Genomic DNA, 27,817 nt, shown 5'->3' with positions numbered 1-27,817 from the left:
GTATTTAAGACTGATAGCTCCCTGTGTCGTTTCCTCCCTCATGTTAGTATTCAACATACAAATCTCTGAGAACGATTTCGAAGAAGAAAATGCTCCTTCAAACTATGGTTTTTGGTCCGCTTACCGTCAAATGTTTCTCTTTGCCATACGTCACTTCTATCCTATGACGGATGTGCGACTACTAGGCCATAAACAATTCGCTAAACCCCAATTACCGTTTGAACAATATGAGTTATAAGCCCGTTTTCGGGCTCTTGCCAGTCATGTCGTCTTTTAACTTCTAGCGTCTAAAAACAGAGATATGCGACTGGCTTAGGGAAATTCTCTGAGTTACTAGATATTGAGTGGTATAATATAAAGCTTTAGGGGCTATCTTCTCGTATCTGAACGTCTATCGAAGGTTCTTTCGACTAGGATGAAAGCTACTAATCTATAGACATTAATTGCGTAGTTTCCTATCCGCTAGCGTTGAAAGGCTCCGGCTCTACATAGTCAAAACCATGCCTTTATCTCTATCAAAGGTATTGAAAAATGAAGTAAAAATGTCTCGCTTCATAGTGAATGAAGTTAAATTCTCTCGAGGAAGGTCGGGGCCCCAGTAAACATTGCGTAGGAACAAGTACTTCTAGTCTAAAATGAAAGTATCTACGTCGGTCATTCCACAACGTCGCTTAAGAGACTAAGTCTCTACCGTACTAGTACTAAGAAGTAGACGCTAACTTAAGATTTTTCGTCTTTTCATTTGTATGAATAGACCCGCTATGTTGAGATAAATGGCGTCATCTGGGCGAGGGGATAGAGGTCTTTTATAGATGTCCGGCAACTAGCGGAGGGCGGTACAACAGCTAGGGAAGGTGCTACACTAGGACGGGAAGGGTGGTGGACAGCAGGGAGTAGCCAAATTTGCTCTGAGTCCTCCTATCTAGGTAGAAATTATCCTAGGAATTTAATCGCTAGCGGTCATTTTCGCCACATGGGTTTGACCGTTGATGTACTTTATTTTGTATAAATATTCACGTGGGGATTTGAGCGGTCGTAAAAGGCTCTTAAAAAAGGTACATGGCGTGTTCTTTCGTTGAAGCATCCACTTCTGGCATTCAGGAAACACTCGGGGTCGAAGTCCCACCCATAGCCTGTAATAAGTTGCATGCGCACTTAAAAGCAGTACTAGGGCTATTACAACAAGGGAATTTTGGCCGTGTTGACATAGTCAATGTTGTCCCGATGCCCCTCCACACGAGGAATAGACGTGTTGAACAAGCGATCCCACACCCGGGTCTGTTTGCCGTAATTATGGCTGTTCTTCCAGCCCTTGCGATGATGAAGATCATGGTCCTCAATCACGAGCTCCATGTCACACAACCTCAACAGCCACGTCCAGGGATTCACCGCCGTGGCGATCATGCGCAAGCCGCTGTGTCCCAAAATCTCCGTGAATACCACGTATTGCTGGCATACCCACCACTCGTAGAAGCCCATAGGAAATCCCATTAGCTTCAGTGTGCCGAATGTGATGAGAGGCGTGCCGATAATGTCAATGAATTCCTGAAGCGTGTCCGCATATGCGGTTAAGAGAGGATTGGGGTGTTTTGTCAGGTGGTGGGTGCGGTGAAACTTCCACAGGCGTTCCGTCTCGTGCGCGGAGCGGTGGAAGATATAATACCAGAAGTCGAGCACAAGAGCATACATGCCGGTCTCGAAAATGAGCCATCCCCATCGGATCGACGTTGGGCCTTCATCGGCGCGATAAGCGAGGAAGACTGTCAACATTGGACGTAACGCTATAACGGATAAGAGTGTCTGCACAGTCTTCCCGACACCCACGTCAGGCACACCATCGCGAGCATGATTGTCCCCGTCAAAGAATCCTATCTCGTGCCCCACACGTCGGAGGACATGTGTTTCGTGCACGGCAATGAATTTCATGGCCAGACTGTAGAAAACAAACGCTAGCAACGCTGAAGGGTGACCGAAATAGCTGATGTAGAGTTGGTGAAGGAGAAGTGGGAGACTAGCGTGAATAAGGACCCAACGATGAAACTGCAGCTCCCGTGCATAAGGGACCTTTTCCGTCTTCTGATGAACCGGGACTTCTCGATCAAGATCGAGATGGTGCACGTTTAGGAAGTCGAGAAGCCAGTGGCCGGCATTCCACTGCGAGCGATGCCACGAACGCCAGGTTGACGTCATAGAGTCCTTCGGGTTACGCATTGGGGCAGCCATCCTAAGTAGCAATGTAGAAGAGTTATGGGCAAAAGAGTGGCAAACACATCTTCTATTACTCGCATTTCACCCAGCGAATCTTATATCCATATTCAACTTTTGGAACACATGTGAGGGGTTGGGTCATCTAGCCAACAGAAGAAGAGTCGTTGGGAACCGAGGTGTGGGTACGTAGATCATGCTACTTTAGTGATCAATGATCTTTCAGCCTGGAGAGTGTGATAATAGTAAATGGGGAATCATACGAAGGCCGATTGATGTGCAAGTAAGGCGTATCTATACAACTGACAACTGATGTTGCAATTTGCTCATATGAGAAGCGAAATAGAGCTGGTAGATTTACTTTTATTGTCATGTTGGTCAGAGCATCTGATACCGAGGTTTGGTTGATTCGTGAACGTGCGACGGCAAAACGGCAACTTAATTTCCGGGCGAGCGGGCCAACCCAAAACACCATAGTAAATGCATGATTTTTACAACTCGATATTTCAACAGATATAGGTTAGTCCCACGTGATTATTGTCATGGTATTATTATAACCGCTACTGCCTAGCGCCTAGAATGTCTCTATATTCTATTTGACGATCTGTAAATCCAAAACACATTTCGTACTCAGAAGATTTAAATGCCAGCCATACAAACCTAAGGGTTTTGCTGTGTAATACTGGTGACGGTGAACCTGCCGCCTAAGGTAGCCATCGGCTCTGAGATCAGGGGGTGAGCCGCTCCCTAAGCACTTGGAGCTAGCCCTAAGCGGGCTCTGAGCAAGCCCTAAGCGATCTCTAAGACTTAGGGAGAAAGATATTTAGTGTTTAGCTTAGAGAATTGTTTGGCAATTATCAATATATAGGAGAAATATGTCCTTTCTAAATAAACTAGAGAGGGTGAATAACACGGGCGTTAAGCAAGGGAAGTGCTTAAGAGAGGAATGGTGGGATGAAAGGGTCATAATAGGGACGTGGGTAGGCAGCTTTACCTAGCCCGCCCAAAATGAAGGCCACTAAGTTATTCCAAAGTTTTCTAAATTCATAGAGGTTTCATTTTCTTTTTAACCCACTATTAGAACCTATACGGGCCAAACTCCCCTCCCTCCCTTTCTTTTTTCGCTACTAGTCGATCTTAGGGTCTCTAATTTCTTACATAGAGCTATTTTCAATGATGCTCTAATCCCCTTCCTTATCAGCCTTCAATGTAAGAAATCCAAGAAACGCATCCAATATTTGAGACTTCACATTAAACTAGATACCTTGCCATCGGGCCCCCTTTAATATTGTGATAAATAGACTAGGTCTAGCGATTAGTCTAGCTTCTTATATTAGGGTTGAGGTAAGTGATTATCTACTAGGATTGAGGAGTTTGTATGATTGTCGAACCAGATTCCATCGCTAAGTCCAAACTTATCTTCGGAAGCGTCGATTTTGTATAGCTCTAAGATTATATCACAGACATAGTCTTCAACAGCGATTCGCTCGTATGTCTCGACACCTTATTCACTACTATAATGCTCTTATAATCTACTAACTAATATTCCCAAGGCTAAGCAGCTCTACGTGTCCCTTAAGCCTACAAGATCTCAGACATCTCAAATATTAGATCTCTTATAGAAGAATATATAGTTTAATAGAATCGCTAAATCTTCACTCTTAAGCTTAGCTCCTCAGCTCCTAGACGGGTGTAGACATATAGACATATAATACGTACGAGGTAGGTTAGCATCATACCTATTATAACGTTATGCTTTTATGCTCCGAGGAAATGCAAAGCCAGCCGCTGGCAAGCATAAGAACGAAATAAGGCCATCTTTCACTCACACCTCAGAAATAACCTATTTACTTTGTTCAGAACGGGTTGACTGTTGAGACAATGACATCTTGCGTAGTCCCTCAGAGCCGGATGCTCTTATCCATACGACCATCCAAATTCGTATTCGGAGAAGCCAGCTGTGCAAGTAAAAATGGGTCACTGTGGTGCTCTGCGCTTAGATAACCGGCAACTGAATTTTTGGGCGTCTTCTCTTTCTGTTGCTGTTGTATGGGGTAGTTAAGCGGCGAGAGTATTTTTGCTTGCTATGGATCAAAAGGACATGCATAGTGGGAATACAGGAGCAGATGAGCGCAAATCCTCCTTCGCCGTTTCTTTAAAGTTAATGTCAATAATTTCATTATTAGTCTTTTGATTTTTTTTTTCTGAGGCTAACTCACCCGGAAAGCAGAACTCTCATATAAAGCGCTGTCGAAGGACTTTTTGCATGAGTCACTAGGATAAGTCGATAGATACTAAACCCAATCGCGAGACCTCCACAACCTAGCATCAGAGCCGCTTTCAACTTCTTAGTGCCCGACAAGTTTAATGGCATTGTTAGCGTTAGGGGCAGAAGTAGGATCGCCATATCGGTCACAACGCTCATAACTGCATCCGCAATGATCACCGCTACTCGATTGAAGCAATGGTAATCATCGTCGAATTCCTCCCAGAAGAACGAAATTGGGCTGCAAATAAAGACCTTGATAAAAAAAATGATCGTATAGTAAATGACGACAATAGCGAGTACTGAATACACACTAATGACTTGGATCCGGTGAAGTGTGAAAATTCTCGCGAGAATTGAAAGTAAAGTCAGCTTGACAAAAAGGACCAGCGGTGCATAGATCACAGTCAAGACATAATACAACTATGTTCATACTGGTCAGATGCTAAAGTTAGACAATGAGGTAGATCGTCTACTAGACCTTATAGACCCGTATTTTCTGAGATTGGGTCAACGACGTTGACAATTCGCTTCCTGCAAAGGCTCCGTCTAAAGGATAAATGAAGGTTAGTCAGAGTATCGCTCTAGAGGTAAGTAAATGAAGGAGCGTGGGCCTACATAGAATCACGCAGATGCAGTACGTCAGAAACAGAATCTAGGGGCCAATACAAATCAGATAGTCCTTCGGGTTTTAGAGATAGTGTATGTACCCAGGACAGAAAGCAGAAGCCCGTAGAACTGGTCAGCCTCACGCCCATGGACCTTGTCCAGGAGTATATCAAACAAACCATCTTCAATGTCGACATGTCGCTTCCACTTCACTATCACCAACAACCGGAGCCCAACGAATACGGAAACAATCGTCACGCACAGAATCTGCGTTACTAGGCTGATTTTTCGAAGATCTTCATCAGGTTCCTGTCGCATCTTAGACAATCAGGTGGTCTCGCTTTGCGATAAGGTCAATTAAGCGCCCTAAAGGTAATTTCGTTAGGTTGAAACCAGCTTCAAAGGAAGGACGTACGTATTGGCAGATAAGGTCCTTTCTGGTTATTGACGTCATGGACGACCCCAGATTGAAAGCGGCGGCCTCTCTTCTCTTTGGAGCACGTGTAAGAGAATTGTATTGTTATGGAATTGTATGGTTCCGGTATTTATGTACAGGTCTAGTCCTGATGTAGTTAGTGCGTTGCATGATGACAAAGCGATACAGCATCAAAAGCGAAGCTCCAACACATCCAATCCTGAGGGATTAATGTTGAGATACGGAATGGGCGTATTCACTAGCAATCTACCAGTTACAGTGGCACTGCAAAAGTCTGTGACCACCTCCCAACCGCCTTTTTCAGCGCCCTCCAAATTAGACTAGTAGAACGCGTCGCGAACAGTACAGTTTAAGACTATTATGATTATTACTGTCAGTGCAATTATCCACCTGGTAATTTACAATGTGATCCAGCTGCTGCATTCCTAGCGCTTATTCAGCTAACCGCCACTGTCTATTATGGAAACTGGCGCCCGATGTGGAATTTACACGTCCATTTTCCACTCCGACAATTCCCGCCTGTCTGCTCTATAAATACAGTCAGAATAGCTAGTCTGAATAACATCGATTTCATCATTCTCCAATGAGACTACTAGGTAGAATTACTAGTGCATACGCCTATCAGACATACTGACAATTACCATCATTAACCATGCCTCACGTGCGATCTTTTCCTCGACCACGGCCAGTACTAAGTGGCCCTCTGCTTACTAGTCTAAGCAACCTTTATCACCCCTTAATATTGCCCTAGGATGTTGGTATTGCGAGCTAGACGTTAATCTTCGAACACAAATTGTTACGCTAAGAGAGACTACTGAATAGTCATATAGAGAGATCCATAAGAAGTTCCCTGATCTTCGACTATCGACTATTGAAATGGCATGTCTATGATCGCGTATTCGGCATAAAGAAGAGTCTTTAAGGCGATCTAGACGCCTGAAAGTCCTTAATGAGAATAACCGTCAAAAGATCCTTGGATAGATATACGAAGAACCCTAAGTCACGTACGACGACCTCTCGAATCTGCTGTCCGTTGGCGTTTCCGTCCTCCGCAGGTAGGTTGACAGCTAACTCAAAAGTCATACCACGTCTTATTTCTTGCCAAAGGTCTGAATCAGACGAGTTCTGAAAAACCGTGAATGAACTTACCATCATATCTTTCCTGAAATTCCGATAACCATGACGAATTTTCCTCAGCCGGCGTGTCCAATGAGCACAAAAGCTGAAGCAACTCATTTAAAAAGAAGTAGTCCTTATATTTCACGGACCCGAACGAACTGTAAACCAATATCAAGATTGCTGAGACCCCGATATGTCCATAGGCGGTATGTTCGCAAGCAAGAAGTCGAATTCCGTGCTTGATGCCATGTAGCGTCAAACCCTTATCGTTGAATTTGTGAGTGTTTGCCTGCAAAAAGTGGTTGATACGGCCATTTTGATCGTCCACTTGTAACAGATCTTGACAAAGTTCGGATACTCTTGAAGTGTTGAAGGTCTTTTGCTCTGCTCCCATTCGCCGTACTCCATGGCAAGGACCTTTGACCTATGGCCCGTCGAAACTTGGCTTTAAGCGAACGAGTACTTGAACGAAACTTGATGTCGTTTACTCGAGGATCCTCCCAGGCCCAATCATTCCCGCATCCATTCATAGATCAGTTTGGGAAGATAAGTAATTCTTTATCTTTTTGGGCCTTTTCGAATCACCTAGGCCCTGTAGTAAGTGCCGAGCTTCTAACGCAAGATTTCAATCTCATCATAAACTAGGTCGTTCATTTCATCGGATATTGGGGTCGACTGTTGGGACAAAGACGTCCTCGAGCTGCCATTTTGAGTCGTCGGTTGAGAATCAGTAAAGGAGATCTGTGTCAGGACGACAGAAGACTGTAGTTATTTCCAAGAACCTAGAGGTCTGACATTGTTCGTTGTTCCTAATATTTCAAGGTACAGAAATTGACCTATGAAAGCAACGAATATGTCTTGCAAGTTGTGATAAGTACACGCTCATTGTATTGTTCTTTCTCCTCAACAAACTAACGACAAGAGTTCCACAACGGAGTGTTTCTCCAATCCACGGACCACATCCCTGATCTCTGCTGCTCTCGCTTCTCCAAAAACCGGGCTCAAAAGGTCGAAGAACTTGGCCTCGACCTGGTTAGTGGTGAGCGGATGCTCCGGTTCGCCGAGCGGAAAAGGGATGTCCAGCTGTTGATCCTTCCCGTCGGCATACCAGATCTGCATCTTCGCACCCATCCCCGTCACGGCAGGGTCAACCGTGCAGGTGATCTTCTCTGATAATTCGTGGACAGCCGGATCCCGGAGTCGTTCAAAGCATCGAACGCCCGTGTTGGACCCGTACAGCCACGCATGGGCGGTTTGAAAGTATGCCGAGAACTGGGCGTCCACGACGTTGTCTGGATGGATCTTGTTCGGGACGCGTGTTCCGACCACGCTGTGATTCGCCGCGCTGAGGGACACCATGATGGCCTGGACGTCTCGTTGGCGACACGACGAGCCGAGGCGGCCGGCCACCTCGATCAAGCCATGGGTCATCCGGCAGGCCGGGAATGGCTTCAGGGCCGTTTCGAGACACGTCCATCGGACCCCGAGGCCGGCGCAGAGAGACGCCAGGTCGGGGTCGACTTTTGGACTGAACGCGTGCAAGAAGCCAAACTGGCCTTCGATGCTCTTTGATGCCCCGACCACCCCGGCCTCAGCGAGAGCAACGCAAACGAAGGCGTCATGGACCGCAAATCCTGGGTGGAGACGTTTGTTCCAGCTCCCATTTTCCAGATATTGCATGGACCCCGCGGCCTTCGAAACAGCCAGCCCAAAAGCATTTTCGATCGCGTCGGTCGACAACCGCTTCAGAACGGCAATAGTGGCTACAGCACCGAAGATGCCTGCGGTTCCCGTGTTGTGGAATCCGCGGGAATACGCATCGTTCCCCAATGCCCGTCCAAGGCGACAGATGATCTCGTATCCCACCAGAACCGCGAGCAAGAACCGTTTGCTATCAACCAGCGCACTTCCCAGTGACTCTGCCTGTGCTAGTCCGGCAGAAAAAGCAGTGGTTCCGGCATGTAAGCTTCCCTCGGCGTACGTATCATCAAAGTCCATCGAATGGCCGAAAGTCGCATTGAGCAGACCGGCCATCTGCGTCGTAAATTTTCGGCCCTTGAGGACCACGGTGTTTGAGCCGCCTGCAGCGCCGAGGGCCGCAATCCCCTGGTAGATGGGCTCGGTGGACTCCCAGTCGTTCGCTGCCGCGATGGTGACACCCAAGTAGTCGAGCAGGTACTCCTTCAGCCGATCCATGAGGTCCACCGACAGAACTTGAGGATCCACATTGGCGATGAAATTCGCCAAGTTCCTCGTCACCGTGATCGTTTCCCTGGGGCCAGCGTAGGTTTCGCTTTCTCTCGTCGTGACCCCGTTGGTAACAGTAGTGCTATGCATGGCAAACCCGTTAAGTTGACCGTCCAGGACCTTTGGTATGTAAACATGACCATCCATGAGCCGCCTCGCCGTGCGGACAAAGGAAAGGGTTCTAAACGATGGGGTTGTCGATACCGTCGTATTGTCGGTCTCGACCGCAACCGACATGATGCCCAGAGGATGAGCAATATGGAGAAAACCCTCACTGGTCTGCTTCTCCCCGACTTGCTGGAAGACCACGGAGCCTTTAATTCGGCTACAGGCTGCGAATGCCATGGAACCAGTTCCGGCCATGCTCTCGTGACACATATTGTCGAGAAACAGTCGACCGGATACATGGCTCTTTTTGTCCCGCGGAGGAGGGGCCAACAGAATGACCATCGGGATAAAAGGAGATTGCTCGTCTACCTTGGTCCAGTCTTGGCACATTCCCACCATCTGCGCGGCCTTGCCACGAAGTTCACTGACTCGGGTCAAGAGCAGGGCATTTCCTGTCAAGTCCGCTGCGGACTCGTGGCCGGTCACGTCGAAGTCGGCCGCGTAGGCGAAGATGTAGACATTGGCAACGTCGCAAATAGTGAATGAGACCGTCTTGTCCTCTACCTGGACGTGGTCCAGCGGACGGCCAGTCGGGAGAATGCCACTGTTCAAGCCCGCTCCAACGGTCTCGCGATAATCTAGCATGATGGGCGCTCCAGTGCCGGGCACCGCCGCAATCTCGACGGCGCCTTGCGTGACGGAGCGACCCCACTTGTTGACGGGGACATGAGCAACCATGACCTTCTGTGTGCCCGTGTTAAAAATGCGGACTTCCTGCGTGTGGAGGTCCCCGGACCAGGATTTGCCGGCCCGGAACGACAAGACGAAACCTTCATCGATGGCATATGGACCTACGGCGGCAGATATATTGCCGCAGTTGAGCTTGTAGTCGATCGCGTCGTCGCGAACTCCCACCTGGGCAAAGGTGTAGTCAACATCCACGCCCTCTCTCGTAGACGGTGAGAGGATGGCGATCTTGGACGTCACGGCCTTCGCTCCGCCCATGCCATCCACCTGTATGGGGTCCGGCGTTCCCATCAGACGCTTCAAAACCAGGTCTCGAGCTGGACCTGGAGGGGGAATATCACGCTCGTGGAGGAAGATGGCCTTACTCGAGCCGCCGCGCATGTACACGGCGGGAATTCGCACCTGATCATCCTGATCATCCAGACCCATCGTGAGTGTTTTCAACTAAGAGAATGGGACAAACATGAAGACAGATCTAATTCTAATGATTCTTCCTTCTTGATAAATGATCTACGAGTGATTCTTGACTGTGGGGTAATATAAAGCCGACAAGCAAGAAAAATGGCCTTATTGCGACGCAGCTCCCCCACTTGACCGAAGACTGAGTCGGTGGGGTAAAACAATGTCCATCTTCTCCAGCAATGGTCGAGCTTACTATGAGAAATCAGGACTGCGCATTAATTGTGGACTGTATTAAACTGGCAGTGCGCGAAATCCCCATCTCTACATCTTGCGATATCCAAGACCCTGCTGACACGGTGAGTTGGTATCATTCTTGAGCTGAGCTTTAGGGCTCATTGTTATTCAGGTTTAGATACCCTGTATATTTTTTTCTAAGGTAGCTATGGCTTCTATCGGCATTGATAGACCTACATCTGCAGCGACGACTCTCCGCCGCAAGATTGAATCAGGGGAATTCATTCTCGCTCCGGGGGTCTACGATGGCTTTTCCGCACGAATTGCCCTAGAAGTCGGTTTTGACGCATTATACATGGTACCTCAATGTCACCTTCTATTGATTTTCATCTTCTCTGGACTGATCAAGGATCTAGACCGGAGCCGGCACGAGCGCCTCCATGCATGGCCACGCCGACCTAGGACTGTGCACCTTAAATGATATGCGCCAGAATGCGGAGATGATCGCCAATCTGTCCACATCCACGCCACTGATTGCGGACGCGGACACGGGCTATGGCGGACCCATCATGGTGGCGCGAATGACCGAGCAATATGCACGCTCGGGCGTGGCGGCCTTCCACCTGGAGGACCAGATCCAGACCAAGCGATGCGGCCATCTCGCCGGGAAGATACTGGTGGACTCGGATACCTACGTGAGCCGCATCCGCGCGGCCGTCCAGGCGCGCAGGAGAATCCAGAGCGACATCGTCATCATTGCCCGGACGGATGCACTGCAAAAATTCGGCTATCAAGAGTCCTTGGCTCGCTTGCGTGCCGCGCGCGACGTCGGCGCCGACGTCGGTTTTCTTGAAGGCGTACGGTCGGTCAAAGAGGCCCGTCAGATCGTGACCGATCTGGCTCCGTGGCCGGTGTTGCTGAATATGGTCGAACATGCGTCGACCCCAACCGTTTCGGCGGCGCAGGCGCGCGAATGGGGTTTCCAGATCATGATTGTCCCATTAGTAACGCTGGCGCCGGCCTACCAGGCGATCAAGGAGGGCTTGGAGAACCTCAAAGCGACAGGTCTGCCGAATACGGCCTTCTCGCCTCAGCAGCTCTTTCAGGTGTGTGGATTGGACGAGTCGGTCCAGATCGATTCTGCGGCAGGAGAAGCCTCTTTGGTTGATCTCAAGCATCGTCTGTAGGAGACATCCAATCGATCAATCAATCAATCAATCAATTATTTTAGGCGCATTGAGAAAAGGTTGTCCATGACTTTGCAAAAGCGGTAACAAAGCGGACGAAGACGAGACGCAGGGTAGCGGGGCGAGAAGAAGAGGACGCTGTCGGGTCAGAAACGCCTGCGGGATCATTCATTTTCTCTAGAGATAACTATTGCTATGCTCGTATTACTCATCATTATCATTTATTTATCATATTTTCTCCCTTTGGGCAATAAGGGAAGTGAGGCTAAAGGGCGTGGTATAGATACTCCGCTGAGATGTTTGGGGTCTGCCCCCCACTGGTTAGTGGCAAATCCCACACAAAAACGAGAGCAGAATGACAACTCGACATTGATGATGGAGGCCTGTCTACCACCGGTTGGTGGCATTTGTGTACATACTGACATATAATATAGACGGGATAGAAACTAGTTTCGTCATGCGCTTCAGGTCGTGTCGTGACTTTATAAGATCACTAGAGTATTTGATCTGTAAGAGCGTCCAGGTTCTGTGTTGGGTGCGTTGAAGTCAAAGACCATCCTGGAGTCTGGCCACAAGACATGTGGTTTATATCTGAATCGATCTTACTTCTTTAGAAAAGAAAAAAGTAGAGTGCCGCTAGGGGACTCCGGAAGTATCAATTTATAGTGATTTCTTATGTAGATGTCCAATTATGGGAACTACCGAATCGGGAAAATTGGAAACTCTATCTGGGACAATTTAAATAGGCGAACTACAGTTTCGCTCCCACGAAAGAACCCGGGATCGGAATCGACAACAGCGGCGCATGTTGCTGCGTGCCAAACGTATCTCTCTCGCCGAAGCTGCCCTGAGGCCATGAGCGTCTCAGGGTACATTTCCAGCCCAAGGCCGGCTCGAAGAACATCAACGTGATGATGTCCTCGTCGAGCGCACGATAAAGTTTCTTGATCGTCTCCGCATTCAGGACGCCACTCTCCTTCACGCGATGGAAATGCTCGGCCCGATCGAACAGGATGTCTAGCGTGATTTCGAAGGGTCCTGAATTCTTTGACCGGACGATCGACGCGATGTCCTTGATGGTGCATGGTCCTGAAGGTACATTCTTCGGTGGACGCTCACGCGACTGCGATGAGACTGTCTTTCCGGTTGGGTTGGGTTTGGGATTGGGATTCGCATTCAGTTTCACCACCGGGACGACCTTCTTCATTCCCACGGTCAGAGTGTCGATGGAGAACAAGGCCAGTGGATCAGCAATATCGAGCAGATGGTAGATGCTGAACTGGAATACCGGGCCGGCTGACTGCTCCAAGGGCGTCAGAGGGGATGCCAGATTCCCACCCGTGGCGATTTGTCCCTCGTATGACCCGTGCAGCATAGTGACGCGGGCGAATCCAGCCACCGCATCAGCATCTTCCTGAGTAGGCGCCAGCACTTCTCCCAGGATGCCCAGTTCATGGGGATCCGAGCCCTTCATCGACTCCAAGGGGCCCATCACTCCGTTTCGGCCGTAGACGTGAAAGACGAGCCGACAGGTGTCGCTGGCGTTGACGGACGGAAACGCCTGTTGGACGGTCTGCTGGACCAGTCGCAGAAAGTCGTCCAGGCCCTGGATCAAAATGGGGTCCCGGATCCCACCGATAAAGATAGTGCGGTGTCCTAGATGTTTGACCCCCTCGAGCTTCACTTGGTACAACGGAGCGGGGACAAACGTAGCTCCTTTAACAAGAACGCTTCGACCGTCCGGTTGCTGCCGATAGATGGCCCTGTCCAAAAAGAGGGAGCCTCCAGGACCTGGAAGCCGATCGGGTCGGGTCTTTTCATAGAAGGTGTGTGCGGCTACCGAGAGAGGCGTGCATCGTTCGGCGGGGCTCGACGGGCTCAGGACAAAACTGTCTCGATGCATGGTCGCGACCATGGAGCGACCCTTGGGCAAGGCACATAACCCGCCACATTCCATGATCTTTCCCATGTGCCATGCCGAGGACCGCTCCACGCCATGGTGCATCGCAAAGGCGGCAAAGGGGGCGGGGTCGTAGGAACGACCGGCCATGATGATATCAATCGTGCTGTCCTCGAGCACCTTCAAGAAGGGCTCAGCGCCCATCTGGCCCACAATTTGCGAAGCATCGGCAACGTCTTCTTCGCGTAATTGTGGTCCAGGGCCACAAGGAGAAGTCGCGCTGAATCGGACTTTGCTGCTGAAGAGCGACCGATCATCCCTGAACTTGATGGTAGCGATCTTGAAGGACCATCCGTGTTTCTCGGCCAGTTCCCGAACGATATCGACCATGAAGTCTACTTGGCTGTTCGTTCCGGCACCGCCCGCCGACCCGACCAGCAGCTTCATCCCGTACCGCGCACTCGCCTCCAGCATTGGGGCCATGTCCCGCAGATAGGAGGCCCGGGAACAGATCGTTTTGTCGGTCCCCAGCATATACGGCCCGGGGTCGGTGGAACCGCCGTCGACGATGATGGCGGCGGGTCGAAGTGAGTTAACGGTCGTCCAAAATTCGTCAAGGTCATACCCATAGCCCAGGATGGGCGACGGAGTGAAGATTCGGAAGGATTCCATCGGGAAGATCTTCAAGTGATTTGATGTTATTGCTCGAAAGAAGCAAAACACGACAAGTCGATGGATGATATCTCACCCACCAGTGGCAAATCATCCGGGGTCCTATCCCGCTTCCAAGGCCACACCCCACTGAAAGGTGCTGATCGACTGGAAACAAATTTCGGGTAGCATGCAGCCTAATGCGTAGAGACATACCATCCTGGGATATCATCGGCTTGCGGAGATGTGGTCCCCATCTCGGTGGGGTATCTCATCAACCCCACTGGTATCAAACGTGTATTAAAGGAACGCGCAAACGATGGTGTCTGTGGACAGAATCGCCGAAACTATTATCATTGTCAAAAATCAAAATGCCTTCGAGTGTCATCAGCAAGCCCGTGATCGAACATTTCGTTCCGGTGAAGCCTACGAAGAAGGATCTGCAATACGCCGAACTGGTCCAGCTGGACCTCTCCACATTTGACGATGGCGACGATGCGAGGCGCAAGCTTGCGAAGCAACTGGACCAGGCGATGCGCACCCAGGGCTTTTTTTATGTCATCAATCACGGGCTGAAGATCGAAGATATCAACCGGCAGGTTGACATCGGACATCACGTCCTGACCAAAACTCCGTTGGCGGAAAAGCAGCGGCTGGAAGGGAAAATGAAGCAGGAGGGGGACTACCAGGGATTCAAATTGCGCCAGTACTGGACCATCGACCAAGGGGTCAAGGATCAGATTGAGCAGTACAACTGGAATCGCAACCTGACTTTGCGGGAGCACCCGTCGACGTTTCTACCCTTCCGGGACGAGATCGAGGTCCTGAATCAATACGTGCACAAGCAGATCCTGTTCCGGCTCCTGCGACTCTTTGCAATCGCCCTGGAACTGCCAGAAGATTTCTTCGTGAATCTGCATCAGTACGATGTTGCCGATCTCTCGTGGTACCGATATATGATGTTCTTTCACGAGCACGAGGCCGGTGATATGACGAAAACGAAGGGGGTCTGGCTCAAGGGTCATTGCGATTTCGGGTCCCTCACCCTCTTGTTCAGTCAACCCATGGCGTCGCTGCAGTTGATGGATCACCACAGTCAGCAATGGCGGTGGGTGAAGCACATTCCGGGGGCCATCGTGGTCAACGCCGGCGAAATGTTCGAGTGGTGGACGGGGGGGTATTACAAGGCCACCATCCATCGAGTGTGTCAGCCCCCAGCAGACCAGCGCAACCAGGATCGATGTGGACTTTTCTATTTTGTCGTTCCCAACAGCCACGTGAAGATCAACACCTTGTTGGACGAGTCTCCGGTTCTTCGACGGGCGGGCGTTGAACGCAAATTCGAACCTGGCACCGAGCCCACATCCGAGTCATACAGTCGAGCCCGGATCGGCGCATATGGGACGTCGGCGCTGTTTACCCAGAAGGGGTCTGGGGTGCAAGAGGAGCTGGTGGGGGGTGTGAAGACCAAGCATTATAACTGAGCTGGAGTTTACTTTTTTTTTTTTTTTTTTTCAGTGGTCGTGGTTAATTGTCTATATACGTACTTTCATCTAGGAAGAGTGCCTTGGCACCCGGTGCCTTTTCAGTCGAGTGGAAAAAGTCCCAACATATACTACAGACTGTCAATCCAAATTAACCTGTATCCAATCTCAATTATTCACTATGAAATTAAAAGAACAGGTAATGTCATTGTTTTCTACTGGTGTGTATCCAATAGAAAGATAGATTTTCCCAGCTCTGTTTTAATATTCATGTCTAACGGAAAACATTAATCGAGACTAGATCGTGTAGCGATAGCTCGGATGCAAATGGCCCAGCCATTCGATTCCATGATCCCGTAGTCGATAGTCTCGCTCCCCTCGTTCGCGTTTGCCGTTTTCCCACTTGATATAAGCAATATTGACCCCAGTCGTGATAATGGCAAGAATCAGAGCTCCAATATTGATAAAATTGCCAAGTCGAAATTCTGGCCTAGAACAGATTCTTAATTTAGATGTTTATTTTGGTGGTTTTGGTTTTTTGGGGGAGGGGGAGGAAACTCACGCGTCCTGAGGCAAGTACGCAAAGGTGGCCACAAAGGCTGCCAGATTGGCCACCGCGATTTGAAAGCCTCCGGCCGTCGCCCTGGCATAGTGCGGGGTGATTTGGTTGGCCAACCATCCCAGCGTGATGGGCGAACAAGGATAGATCCCTGCGGCGACGAAGAAGGTGCCGCCATACCGGGTGGTCGGCTCCTTTCCGACGAGCAACATGACATACCCGATGATAGCAAGGAGACAGCCTCCGATGAGCAGCGGGCCTCTGATATTGACCTTGTCGGATAATGCGGCCAGCAACAGGACGGTCATGAATCCGGCCATATTGGGCGGAACCGTCAACAGTTGAGAGATCAATGGGGAGTACCCTAGGGTGTTGATAATGGTCGGCAGAAAAAAAGCGAAACTCTGATGGTATATGTCATTATACTGAAGAACGAAGGATGAAGGGTATACGTACGTATATTGGAATGATGATAGCCAAGTACCCCAGGGCGTTGAGAAGGGTGTTGGGGTCGAGAATGCCAATTCTTACCCAGTGCCAGTTGAATCGATTTTCGCGGGAATAATCATGTCTCGCATGGGCATGGAAATCCAGGATCATTCTCTGGCTGGCTGCCTCTCGCTCTTCTGCGATCAGAAAAGAGGCCGTCTCCGGGCTGTGAGGTAGAAAGAACCACGACGAGATGCCGAAGACCGTCGTCAATGCTCCTTCAATGAAAAAGATCCAGGGCCACCCTATGTTCAGCATTAGATCTGGCCAGATTCATGGTCGTGATCAACGCACGATTATAACCTCCACACTGGATCTGTGATAGACCAGAGGCCAGAAGACCGCCAAACGCACCGCTCAATGGTGCGGCACAATAGAACAGAGCAATCCGGAGAACCATCTGTCTTCGAGGATAGAAGGTGGACAGATATAGGACGATTCCCCCGGCCAGACCACCTTCAAAGATGCCGAGGACGACTCGAGCTGCCACCAACCCCCCGTAGGATTGCACAAACCCGAGAAAGGTGCTGACAAGGCCCCAACCGACGGTCAATGCGGGGAGATAGTTGCCTGGCTTGAGTCGTTTCACCAGCCAATTGCTCGGCACGTCCACGAGGATATACGGAACGAAAAACAATGTCAGTGCGACATTGAACTCGTCGCCCGTCAGATGAAGGTCTTCGTCGAGGCCTTCGATTTTGGCATTGCCAATATTGCTTCGGTCTAAAAAGCAAAAGAACCACATGCCGAACAGCCAGGGGAGGATGTGGAAGTCCAACTTCCGCACAATACCGTGTTCCAGCGCCGGGTCGACGTCCGGCACACTCTCGCCGCCATCTTTCACTGGTTCGTGGATAGAGAGGATTTCCGTCATTTTGGTGAGATAGTCCAAGATTTGACCCGAAAATCTGGGGAAATCTGGGGAAGGATCGATATTAGAGAGTCAAGGGTTGTTCCTACATTCCCCACCGAGCGAGCTGCATTAGCTGCATTGGAGATAACTATACCTGACCCGCATAGCCACCCATCCAACTGGTCTCGAGTTTCTGTGTGGTCATTGGAAGAAGAATACCTTGAGTCCACCGTCGATACCTACCCCACTCTCTTCAGGGGACATTTTTCTCAATCGCACATGGGTGGGGTCCGTTGTCTCTCTCCAGATGAGGATAATTTGATTGAGTCTAAACTTTGTTATAGTGGTCGTCCTTTGCACTACCCAGGACTGCCATTTTCACGGGTCATTCTACTCCCAAGAGAAAGATCAACAATGTCCTCGTATTCCCAAGATATCGTTCAAGAGCTCTCCCTTCGCGATCCGGAGGCGTTCTGGAGTCATCATGCGAAGCAGTTGCACTGGCATCGCCGTCCTTCTCAGGCTCTTCGACGGACTACCAAGCACTTACCAAACGGAGTCAGCCATGAACACTGGACGTGGTTCCCTGACGGCGAAATTTCAACCACGTACAACTGTATTCACCGCCATGTCGACAATGGCCACGGGGAAAACGTAGCCATCATATGGGAATCTCCGGTATCGGGGCGCAAGCAAAAATTTACCTATCGCCAGCTTCAGACTGAGGTGGAGCTTTTAGCCGGAGTCTTACGCGAGGAAGGAGTCCGCAAGGGAGACGTTGTCCTCATATACAGTAAGACAACAACCCCAAACTAGAGAAATCTCTAACGAGAGAGCAGTGCCTATGATCCCTGCTACCATGATTGCAGCTCTGGCCACCGTCCACCTTGGAGCCATCCATGCCGCGGTCTTTGGTGGCTTTGCATCGACCTCTCTCGCACAGCGCATCGAGGCGGCCAGACCAAAAGTAGTCATGACCGCTTCCTGTGGTATTGAAGGCTCAAAAGGTCCACTGGCCTACCGTCCGCTCGTCGAAGGAGCCCTTACAAAAAGTGTCTTCAAGCCGGAGAAGGTGATCATCTGGCAAAGAAAGCAGCTACTATGGAACGATCTCGACGAGGGACGCGGTCAGAGAGACTGGCAGAACCTGACTGACAGCGCGCGTCTGCGAGGAGTGAAAATGGAACCGGTTCCCGTCAAGAGCGATGATGGCCTATATGTCATTTACACCAGTGGTATGTCATGTTGACACGATGGAAAGAGAGGGACTGTGTGTGTGAGTGGGTGAGCGAGAGAGATGCTAACGAAGAGCTTAGGCACAACGGGGCAACCTAAAGGGGTGCTGCGGGAAGCTGGGGGTCATGCGGTTGGACTACATCTTTCCATTCAATATATTTTTGGTTTGCGCGGTCCAGGCGATGTGATCTTCTGCGCTTCCGACATTGGATGGGTCGTGGGCCACTCCTATATCCTGTATGCTCCCTTGCTTGCCGGGGCCACGACCATCCTCTACGAGGGCAAACCGATCGGTACACCCGATGCTGGAGCATTCTGGCAGTTAGTGGAAGAGCATCGGGTGAATGTGCTCTTCACTGCTCCGACGGCCCTTCGGGCCATCTGCAAGGAGGATCCCGACAACCAATTCTTCCACACAGTGGGAAGACGGGACGGTCTGAGGTCGTTACGGGCTCTGTTCCTGGCGGGGGAGCAGAGCGGATCCAAGCTGATTGTGACGTTCCAGGATCTCCTGAAGAAATATGCCGCTCTTGGAGCGGTGGTGATCGATAACTGGTGGTCGTCTGAGTCGGGCTCGCCAATATCCGCATTGGCGTTACATAGTCCGGCTGGCCAGGTTGATGACTCTCCTGGCGAGGTGGCGAGACCGTTGCCCGTGAAGCCTGGATCGGCTGGTAAACCCATGCCAGGTTTCGACGTCAGGGTCGTGGACGATTCGGGCAAGGAAGTCCGTCCAGGGACGATGGGGAATATCGTTTTGGCCATACCTCTGGGCCCGACTGCATGTACCACGCTCTTTAATGACCACGACAGATATTACCGGGGGTATCTGAAACGATTCAACGGTCGCTGGGTCGACACGGGGGACGCGGGGATGATTGACCCTGACGGATATGTCCATGTCATGTCACGGTCGGACGACATTATCAATGTTGCCGCTCATCGATTCAGCACGGGTAAGTTTGTTTTTATTATCGTCTTCTTATACTAATTGGTATCTATAGGAGCCATTGAACAAGCGATTCTTCTCCATCCGGATGTCAGTGAAGCCAGTGTAGTCGGCATCCCAGACACTCTAAAAGGTCACCTCCCATTTGCCTTTATTCAGCCTCGTTCGGGGCCGTCGGGGTCCCATTCCATCCCGGCTATCCCTCCCTCGGACTTCTTCCACGCGGTCAATCGACTGGTGCGCGGTCACGTCGGATCCATCGCCTCTCTCGGCGGCATCATCCAAGGTCACGGCATGATTCCCAAAACCCGGAGCGGAAAGACCCTCCGACGCGTGTTGAGGGAGCTGGTCGAGAATGCGGCCCAAGGTCGCTATACGGCTGCAGTGAACATCCCGCCGACGGTGGAGGATCCAGCGGTGGTCGAGGTGGCTCGAATGAGAGTGAAGGCCTACTTTGACGAAAGGAGGGCAAAGCAAGAGCAGGCGAAGTTGTGAATATCTGAAGCATATTGTATTGTGGATATATTGGTGAAATTATTTTAATATATTTGCAAATTAAGCCCTAGCTCATATCATTTTCTCAGTGCTTTTCTCTATTGGCGAATCTTTTATATGTAGCTTCATGTCAACGTAAAAAGGGTACCAAGTGTCCTCCTTAGGAGCACAAGTTCTATTTTTTCAGCTGACACTTCAATACCATGAGGTCCGTCAAGTAAATGGGTCCACCACGACGCTTGCCCCTCCCAATCCTATTTCACTAGTCAGGGAGAGACTGAGAACTCCCCTCATTTGTAGCAGAGTCAATCGGCATCTTTCCGTCGGTACCACAGCCGAGCGGGGTTGAGTGGGGATCCATCTATCTTCCCCACATCCACCAGGTGCTCGAATCAGAGAATGTGAATTTGTAAATAGAACAAAGTCAACCGCTTCCAAGGAGACAGCCTAAAAGGTGTATATATAAAACTGGAGACTTAAAAGACAAGTTTCAGTTGCTTTGCACTATATATGAAGAAAAGCGCTTTATATTACCTTGCCGTCCTTCGAAAGCCATGGCTGCTTCAACCACATTTACCACGAATCTGCTGCTTTCAATGAGACGACACTGCTCCACCCACCGAGGTCTGCAACAGCCCACCCGAGCAGAACAGGCGGTCGTCACTACGCTGCTAACTTCGATGATGGTGCTGCCGTTTGTGCCACCTGCCATTAAAAGCAAGGAGGAGCGAGAACGGGGCTATCCAAACGTCGAGAAACGGGGTGTGCCGCCATGCTGTCATTGACAGGAAAAATCACACCATCCTATGCGGTGGTACAAGGCCTACTCACATTCAGAAACGTACTCGCCTTCAAAGAGAGAGAAAGCAAGAATCGGCGCGGCAAACCGCGCAGGAGATTCATTACAGGTCCTGCATGTTCTCGATACGTTATTATATTTGTTTTTAATGCCTGCAAAAGATCGCTAGGATATGAGTCTATCAAAAGCCATCATGGAACTAAATTACACTATACCGAACTCTAAAGGGAACAAAATTTTCAGATTACTAGCAAGAAACTCGAATCACTACCTTTCCAAAATTCTGTTGCTCTTCAAAGTATCGGAGCGCTCCTCTCGCCTCCTCAAACGGGAAGATCTTGTCCACGACGGGCCGGATCCGATGTGTATCAATCGTCTGGTTCATCTGTTTGAATTAGGTCCTCGATCATACTATGATCCTCCGTAAGATGGCGAGACCGGAGATGGCATCCTAGATAGTCAACTAGGTAGAATTATTACGGGTGCCTCGGTGGGGTGCCGCGTTGACCCAATTATGCGATAGATCAACGCTTCTACTAGAGAATCTAATTCATCCAACCTACGAACGTACATTTGCATCAGGCGAGTTTCCGGGCTTTTTGTAATCAAATCATACTCATATTTGTCCTAATTGGATGCTCCCGGATGGGGAGCTCCAGTGGGGTGGGAGAGTGGGGTTCCATCCAAACCCTAGTCCTCCGACGTAAATTATCAGCCATCGGATATATCTGGAGGATCAGACCGTTTCATTGAGATTAATGTCATCAGTAATCCTTGAAAGCATCCCGACATGTTAAAAAGTGAGTCGCGCACCGAGAACCTAGTGGCCTGGGCAACTCAACTTCGGTACGATGATTTGCCGCGACCAGTCGTCGAACGGACCAAGGAATTGTTCCTGGACTGGCTGGCTTGCACCATGGCCGGAAGGCATCACCCCGCCATATCAGCCATCGGGACGTTCGTCCAGGAGATGGGACCAGCAGGTGGCCGGAGCGAGATCATCCATGACCCGGATCGATCGACCAGCCCGGCCTTTGCGGCACTTCTCAACGGGGCGTGTTCACACGTCGTGGAGCAAGACGACCTGCACAACAGTAGCATGATGCATCCGGTGAGTTTGGTTGGTAGTATTTTGGGATCGGTCTGATTCAGAATATAGGCGACGGTCGTTTTCCCGACGGCCCTGGCCGTAGCCCAAGAGGTCGGCGCAGATGGTCGATCGTTCCTCACAGCTTGCATCGTGGGCTATGATGTGGCCTGTCGAGCCGGAGAATATCTAGGTGAAAGCCATTACCGGAAATTTCACACCACGGCGACTGCAGGGGTTGTCGGGGCGGCGGCGACGGCCGCGTATCTTCTCCGATTAGATCCAAAACAAATGCTGTCAGCAATCGGAACAGCAGGTACTCAGGCAGCGGGCCTGTGGCAATTCCTCCTCGACGCCAGTCACTCGAAACAAGTGCACACGGGAAAGGCTTGCTTCGATGGTATCTTCGCGGCCTATACGGCCTATTTCGGATTGCTCGGACCGCATGAGATTCTGGAAGGAAAATCGGGCATGTCCTTTGCCATGGTACCTGGCCAGGCCCGTCCGACCGCCCTGGACGACAGGCTTGGAGTGAAATATTCCATCATGGAGTCGAGTTTCAAGTGGCATGCCGCATGCCGGCATACCCATCCCTCGGTTGATGCGCTGCTGACGGTTATGAAGCGCCACAACCTCGGCTTTGATGACGTCGAGACCGTCGTGAGCCATACCTATCGAGCGGCCATCGACATTCTCTCACAAGGCGACAAGGCCGAGACGGTTCATCAGAGCAAGTTCTCCATGGGGTTTGTCCTAGCGGTAGCGGCGAAGAACGGACGAGCTTCCGTGACCGATTTTACCGAAGACGCCTTGAAAGATCCGGCACTGAGGGCGTTTCAAAAAAGAGTCACGATGCAGTACGACCCAGATATTGATGCTGCGTTTCCAAAAGAATGGCAAGGACTGGTTGAAGTGACCACCAAGTCAGGGGAGAAGTTCAGTGAGCGGGTGGAAGTAGTGAAAGGGGATCCTGGTAGCCCATTGACCCGGTATGACATAGAAACACAAAGTACGGACAGCTGCTAATGGGACCTAACAGTGAGGATCTGAAGAGCAAAGCAATCCTGTTATCGAAGTACGGTAAAGTAACAGACACGGAGGCCGTTCATAAGACGATCGAGCGCGTTTGGCAGCTTGAAGGTGAACAGGACGTTCGTGGCTTTGCGTGCTCATAAGGACAGTGGACGTAATTCCTAGTCATGCCGTTCTACGTTAAATATATTCCTTCAAACTGTCGATCCACCGGATCATCCGTCTGAGGTTTTCACCCAGTAGGCCGGCCGCTGCAATAGTCAGTCAGTTGGCATCTTACGAGGGATGTTCAATGTGCAAGGACATACACTGCCAGACCCATCGTTCTCGGAGCAGGTCTTCAACGAGCATCAACGGTAGAACTTCCCGCTGGATCGGCGGTTCATATGCCCCTTCGCTTTCAGTGACCATCTCATCGATAATGCTATTGATGGTTGGATCGGGTTTTTCGGGTTTTCCAAAGATCCGAATCCCCAGTAGGTACCAGGTCAGCAACAGGCCTGTGTTGTCGTCAGCGCAATCGGTCAAAACTGGTAGGGATCTTACCCCCTTCGTATGATGGCAGGGGGCCGTAGCATGCGTGGCTGAGCGATGCGGTCTTCATCAGATGTCGGATTCCCAAACGTACCCGGAGCAAGAGAGACCGCGCCGCTCGCGTGAGGCCTTTGACCAGACGCGGGTGGCAAGGCAGGCTGTAGAGACTTTCCAGGTCGAGCGGAGACGTGTGCAAAGCGGAAGATCGAACGAAAGCCTTGAGCTCTCTCAGCTGGCGGCTGGCGTAGAGATGACAGTACGCGGAGTTCAAGACGAGGATGGAATCGGCCATCAGAGGACCGTGAGGGGCCTCGGGCAAGGAATGGGAATACGGATGTCGCTTCCATGTATCTTCCCACACCCGGAGGGCCGTTTCCAAGGACCCGTCCTCCAACTGGGGAGAGCGCTGAATGTGGTATTCGTTCAAGTTTTCCATTGAACAAATATAGGACAGGATCGCACTGATGATTGCCAAGATGCCAAAGGGAGTGACATCCCCGTCGACTGGCTGACCCTCGATAGTTTTCCGGAAGGATTCGACGGACGATATCTGTGGGCGTGGCGTTTCCTGCCAGTCGCTCGCGGAGGCAGACCATTGCAATTCGGAACAAGGCAGAGGCACGTCCGGTTCCGCAATGCGAAATTTGAAGGCAACCTCTTCTTCATCGCACAGCAGCACGGCGGCCAGCACTCCCGTCCAAGCGATACACCTGCGAGGGTCAGTCAGACACCCGGACAAATCGACGAGACTTTCTTCACGACCTGTGGATGGTCTCTCTCATGAGCCAATCTTCCCACGTATTCCCCGACGCAGCGCTAGCAGCGATCTTGGCCTCTTGGGCGAGCTGGAGCAGGTCAAATCAAAATCAGCTTATGACGAAGGACTCACGAGATTGACTTATCAACATACCGCGGGGAGTCTGGCGAAGGCCAACCGAGCTTGACGTTGGAGGATAGAGTCACCGCTAAACAGGCCAAATTGGCAAGAGAGGAGTCTCGTTTGGAATTCCCATAACTGAAAGGTTGCTTCTTTCTCACCAACCGTGACCAACTCATCATGCTAGGATTAACGTCAGATTCGCAATCCAGGACATGGTACCAGCTACGGAACACCTACCTCTGCAAGCAACTTCAACACCGCATGGTGAAGATTGGTCGCCACTTCAGCCTCATTGACGTGAATTGCCCCGACCGATAAGATGGCAAGGACTAACGGAGCTATCGATGCGTTGGTTTGAGATGACTATACCGCAACAGAAAATATTCTTACCCGAAGTCGTGGTGAGACTGAATGTCGGCTTATGCACAATCGGTGTATGCGGTAAAAAATAATTCAGGAATCCCTTCAGGAACCTGATCACTTTGTATCGTGAGGGGTAGCCGAAGCCACTGAGACGCTCTTCCACGTCGAACTGCTTGAGTTGAGCCTCGGCCTGCTCTATTTCCCGCGGCGACACTTCTAGGAAAAGACCGTTGCTCTGGTAATCCGTATCCAAGGCTCGGGTCATTTCCACCCGGTGGTCTGGAGTCTTCCTCGAACAATCCGAGGTGATAGGAGCGAAGACGGTGGCGTCTGGTTGCAGGAATTGGAAAATGTAATCGTCGAGAATTTCGAAGTCGATGTCGACGTCGGATCTCGGTGCTCCGGCGTCTGGCATAAGATCCACCGGGGGGTTGCCCAGAAGAAGAGATTCGGAAGAGCCGTCATAGGGGATTTCCAAGGTTGGATTCGGATAGATCGTGGCACCAGGGGACGGAGGAGGTGGCGCCCCAATGGCCGTGGGGGCGTTGATGTCCGGCTGAGCAAATGGAAAGAGGGCCTCATTGTCGTTTCGTCGTCCAGGGGAATCCGTACTGACGGGACGATGGAACTTTTTGACGTGTCTGGAGATGACGTCTTTGCGAGCCGACGTCAGAGTGCAGTGTGGACATGCATGAGGTTTGTGATTGCGATCTAACAGGAATTAGTCTTAGTCTCAGCCAAGAGTAGAATTAACTATAGAACTTACGGGACAGCTCATGGCGCCGTAGGTGTTCCGATCTCGTAAAGCTCTCTTCACAGGTACTGCATGCATAATGCCGGTCCCTCTGGCTGCGAGCAGCACCGTTTCGGCGCGGCTTGAATGTTTTCCGACCAATGGCCTCATTCCGGCTTTCGGTCATGGTCATGTGAGATGAGAGAGAGGGGTCGGTATAGCTGGGTGTAAGGGATGGCGTGTGTCAGGACGGTGCTGAGTGGGCGGGGTACAGTCCGTTATTATACGTCACTCCTCCTTTTCGGAGATTCCCCGCATTCACGCTGGTCAATGTGGAGACCCCGGAAATGGTAAGTATTAAGCTCTAGTGGGGTGGCTTCTGGAAAGCCGGATTTCTAGATACGTTGGGCGGGGATATCGATGGGGTTGACAGACGTTTAACCGTGATCGTCAACCTACATATACTTCCTCCTATTTTATCATCTAGTAAGAATTGTTATACTCCAGTCTATCTGTTTATTTAAACGAATCTGGAAGTCAAGCATCTCATCTGACACAGCAACACATCAACACATCAACATGACTACACACACCGAAACCACCACCGCCAACAACCTCGGTGCGCTGTCCGCCGAGGGCGACACCACCCCTCCGGGCTTCGTTCCAGGAGGTTTCTCGCGCAGTCCTCACCAGAAAGAACCTCTGACCGTCGCAAGAATGCCCCGCTTCTCAACCTTGGAGGATGAACGAAATTTCCGCAAGCTGCACCATGCCGCTGCGCTCCGCTGGTTGGGCAAAGAGGGCTATAACAACGAGGGCGCGGGCGGTCATGTTACCGTCCGCGATCCCATCCTGACCGATCACTTTTGGATCAATCCATACGCAAAGAGCTTCTCCCGTATGAAGCCAGAGGACCTGTGTCTGGTAAATGACCAGGGGGTCGTCGTGCAGGGAGGCAACATGCATCACATCAATCCAGCCGGATTCGTCATCCACTCTGCTGTTCACAGAGCACGGCCGGATGTTCAGGCAGCGGTGCATTGCCATTCGGTTCCCAGCAAAGCATACGCCGCGTTTGGGAAGAAGCTGGACATGATTTCCCAGGATCATTGTCGGTATGTAACCCCTCAACCTTTTTCATCGCTGAGGACTCACGCTGGTGCAGCTTTTACAACGCTCATGGCGTTTATGAGGGCTTTGGCGGGAGCGCTCTGGATCCGCAAGAAGGGATCAACATTGCCAAAGCCCTGGGTAATGGGAAAGCAGTGATCCTGCAGAACCACGGGCTGCTCGCGGTTTCCAAGACCGTGGATGGCGCGGCCTTCAATTTCGGAGCGTTTGACCGATGTGTCCAGGCGTCGCTTCTCGCAGAAGCTGCCGGCAAGAACAGGGGCTGGGACACTATCAAGGTCCCCCATGAGGCAGCGGAGTTCACCCGCAAGGTGTATACCGACGAAATGGAATACATCACCTTTCAATCTGCGTAAGTCGTTCGTTCATGTTGACGAAAACGGGGCCATCTCTGACAAGAATTTCAGATTTGAGGATGTGGTGTATGAGTCCAATGGTGAATTGACTCTGTTGTCGGGTGGCGAGAAGTGGCCTGAAGATCATTAAATTGATTCCAGCGACAGACTTTTTTAATTGTAGCTACGTGCTTGTATTCACTCGTTTGGTGGTCACTGTTAGACCATTTTCTTCCAAACATGACATTTCTTGATATCATGCCCACGTTCATTTCTCATGTACACTTCTGGAAAGAAGAAATCAATTTACATTATTGCTTTGCCTGGGACCGCTTGGTAAAAGACCGCGTAGATCAAATAGGAGCGCATGATAGTGTTGTGACCCAGCGATGCATCGTCTGTCATGCTCAGATTATCAGATTATCTTGTTTACAGGTTGGCTTGAAATGGCCTTGCTGGACAAGACTGCCCGTTTCCCTGTATCCCCTGTATACTTTCACATCCCTCGATACAATCTTCTAATCAAGGTCGAAGTGTAGCCTGGCTCGCAATAACGACATTGGAGTGCTAACGATATCCGCTTCTTCTTGGATCACTACCCCACCGAATAGGGTTTGTGGCGTTCCCCAGTCACCCTTTCCCCGTGGGGTATCAGAAACCCTGCTATTTCTTTACCAGAGGGCTCGAGAAAAGCAACATCCGAATTGTAGTCTCGTTCATCTGAGCAAACTCAGCATTCTGCGGTCG

At 50.6% G+C, this 27,817-nt stretch overlaps 10 protein-coding genes across 10 annotated transcripts; 5 read left to right on the top strand and 5 right to left on the bottom strand.

Annotated features, from left to right (window-relative positions):
• Positions 1-1,176: 1,176 nt before the first annotated feature.
• On the bottom strand, positions 1,177-2,223 carry N7474_007983 (sterol desaturase family protein; the record flags this gene model as incomplete). The annotated part of the gene is made up of 1 exon (XM_057199393.1): positions 1,177-2,223. The coding sequence occupies one exon, from the start codon at positions 2,221-2,223 to the stop codon at positions 1,177-1,179; it is 1,047 nt and encodes a 348-aa protein (XP_057050094.1).
• A 5,315-nt stretch (positions 2,224-7,538) lies between these two features.
• On the bottom strand, positions 7,539-10,166 carry N7474_007982 (uncharacterized protein; the record flags this gene model as incomplete). The annotated part of the gene is made up of 1 exon (XM_057199392.1): positions 7,539-10,166. One exon carries the CDS (start codon positions 10,164-10,166, stop codon positions 7,539-7,541), a length of 2,628 nt encoding a protein of 875 aa, XP_057050093.1.
• Positions 10,167-10,581: 415 nt separating this feature from the next.
• On the top strand, positions 10,582-11,560 carry N7474_007981 (isocitrate lyase/PEP mutase family protein; the record flags this gene model as incomplete). Its single annotated transcript, XM_057199391.1, has 2 exons — positions 10,582-10,731; positions 10,790-11,560. 2 exons carry the CDS (start codon positions 10,582-10,584, stop codon positions 11,558-11,560), a joined length of 921 nt encoding a protein of 306 aa, XP_057050092.1.
• A 751-nt stretch (positions 11,561-12,311) lies between these two features.
• On the bottom strand, positions 12,312-14,132 carry N7474_007980 (uncharacterized protein; the record flags this gene model as incomplete). The annotated part of the gene is made up of 1 exon (XM_057199390.1): positions 12,312-14,132. One exon carries the CDS (start codon positions 14,130-14,132, stop codon positions 12,312-12,314), a length of 1,821 nt encoding a protein of 606 aa, XP_057050091.1.
• Positions 14,133-14,482: 350 nt separating this feature from the next.
• N7474_007979 (uncharacterized protein) lies at positions 14,483-15,595 on the top strand (the record flags this gene model as incomplete). The annotated part of the gene is made up of 1 exon (XM_057199389.1): positions 14,483-15,595. The coding sequence occupies one exon, from the start codon at positions 14,483-14,485 to the stop codon at positions 15,593-15,595; it is 1,113 nt and encodes a 370-aa protein (XP_057050090.1).
• A 297-nt stretch (positions 15,596-15,892) lies between these two features.
• N7474_007978 (uncharacterized protein) lies at positions 15,893-17,517 on the bottom strand (the record flags this gene model as incomplete). The annotated part of the gene is made up of 4 exons (XM_057199388.1): positions 15,893-16,085; positions 16,158-16,558; positions 16,611-16,888; positions 16,938-17,517. 4 exons carry the CDS (start codon positions 17,515-17,517, stop codon positions 15,893-15,895), a joined length of 1,452 nt encoding a protein of 483 aa, XP_057050089.1.
• A 393-nt stretch (positions 17,518-17,910) lies between these two features.
• N7474_007977 (Acetate--CoA ligase) lies at positions 17,911-20,176 on the top strand (the record flags this gene model as incomplete). Its single annotated transcript, XM_057199387.1, has 4 exons — positions 17,911-18,289; positions 18,336-18,731; positions 18,813-19,688; positions 19,737-20,176. 4 exons carry the CDS (start codon positions 17,911-17,913, stop codon positions 20,174-20,176), a joined length of 2,091 nt encoding a protein of 696 aa, XP_057050088.1.
• Positions 20,177-21,765: 1,589 nt separating this feature from the next.
• On the top strand, positions 21,766-23,237 carry N7474_007976 (MmgE/PrpD family protein; the record flags this gene model as incomplete). The annotated part of the gene is given in 3 exon segments (XM_057199386.1): positions 21,766-22,086; positions 22,135-23,051; positions 23,063-23,237. The coding sequence occupies 3 exon segments, from the start codon at positions 21,766-21,768 to the stop codon at positions 23,235-23,237; spliced, it is 1,413 nt and encodes a 470-aa protein (XP_057050087.1).
• Positions 23,238-23,274: 37 nt separating this feature from the next.
• Positions 23,275-25,797, bottom strand: N7474_007975 (C2H2-type zinc finger protein; the record flags this gene model as incomplete). The annotated part of the gene is made up of 8 exons (XM_057199385.1): positions 23,275-23,345; positions 23,403-23,594; positions 23,641-24,338; positions 24,427-24,473; positions 24,539-24,688; positions 24,746-24,846; positions 24,899-25,582; positions 25,638-25,797. The coding sequence occupies 8 exons, from the start codon at positions 25,795-25,797 to the stop codon at positions 23,275-23,277; spliced, it is 2,103 nt and encodes a 700-aa protein (XP_057050086.1).
• A 386-nt stretch (positions 25,798-26,183) lies between these two features.
• On the top strand, positions 26,184-27,221 carry N7474_007974 (uncharacterized protein; the record flags this gene model as incomplete). Its single annotated transcript, XM_057199384.1, has 3 exons — positions 26,184-26,719; positions 26,770-27,087; positions 27,143-27,221. 3 exons carry the CDS (start codon positions 26,184-26,186, stop codon positions 27,219-27,221), a joined length of 933 nt encoding a protein of 310 aa, XP_057050085.1.
• Between the last annotated feature and the right edge of the window lie 596 nt (positions 27,222-27,817).

The sequence above is a fragment of the Penicillium riverlandense genome (assembly GCF_028828495.1).
Source record: "Penicillium riverlandense strain IBT 135883 chromosome Unknown utg000007l_segment0_segment0, whole genome shotgun sequence".
NCBI lineage: Eukaryota > Fungi > Ascomycota > Eurotiomycetes > Eurotiales > Aspergillaceae > Penicillium > Penicillium riverlandense.
The sequence above is the reverse complement of the archived record's forward strand: the minus strand, read 5'-3'. Positions and strand labels throughout refer to the sequence as shown.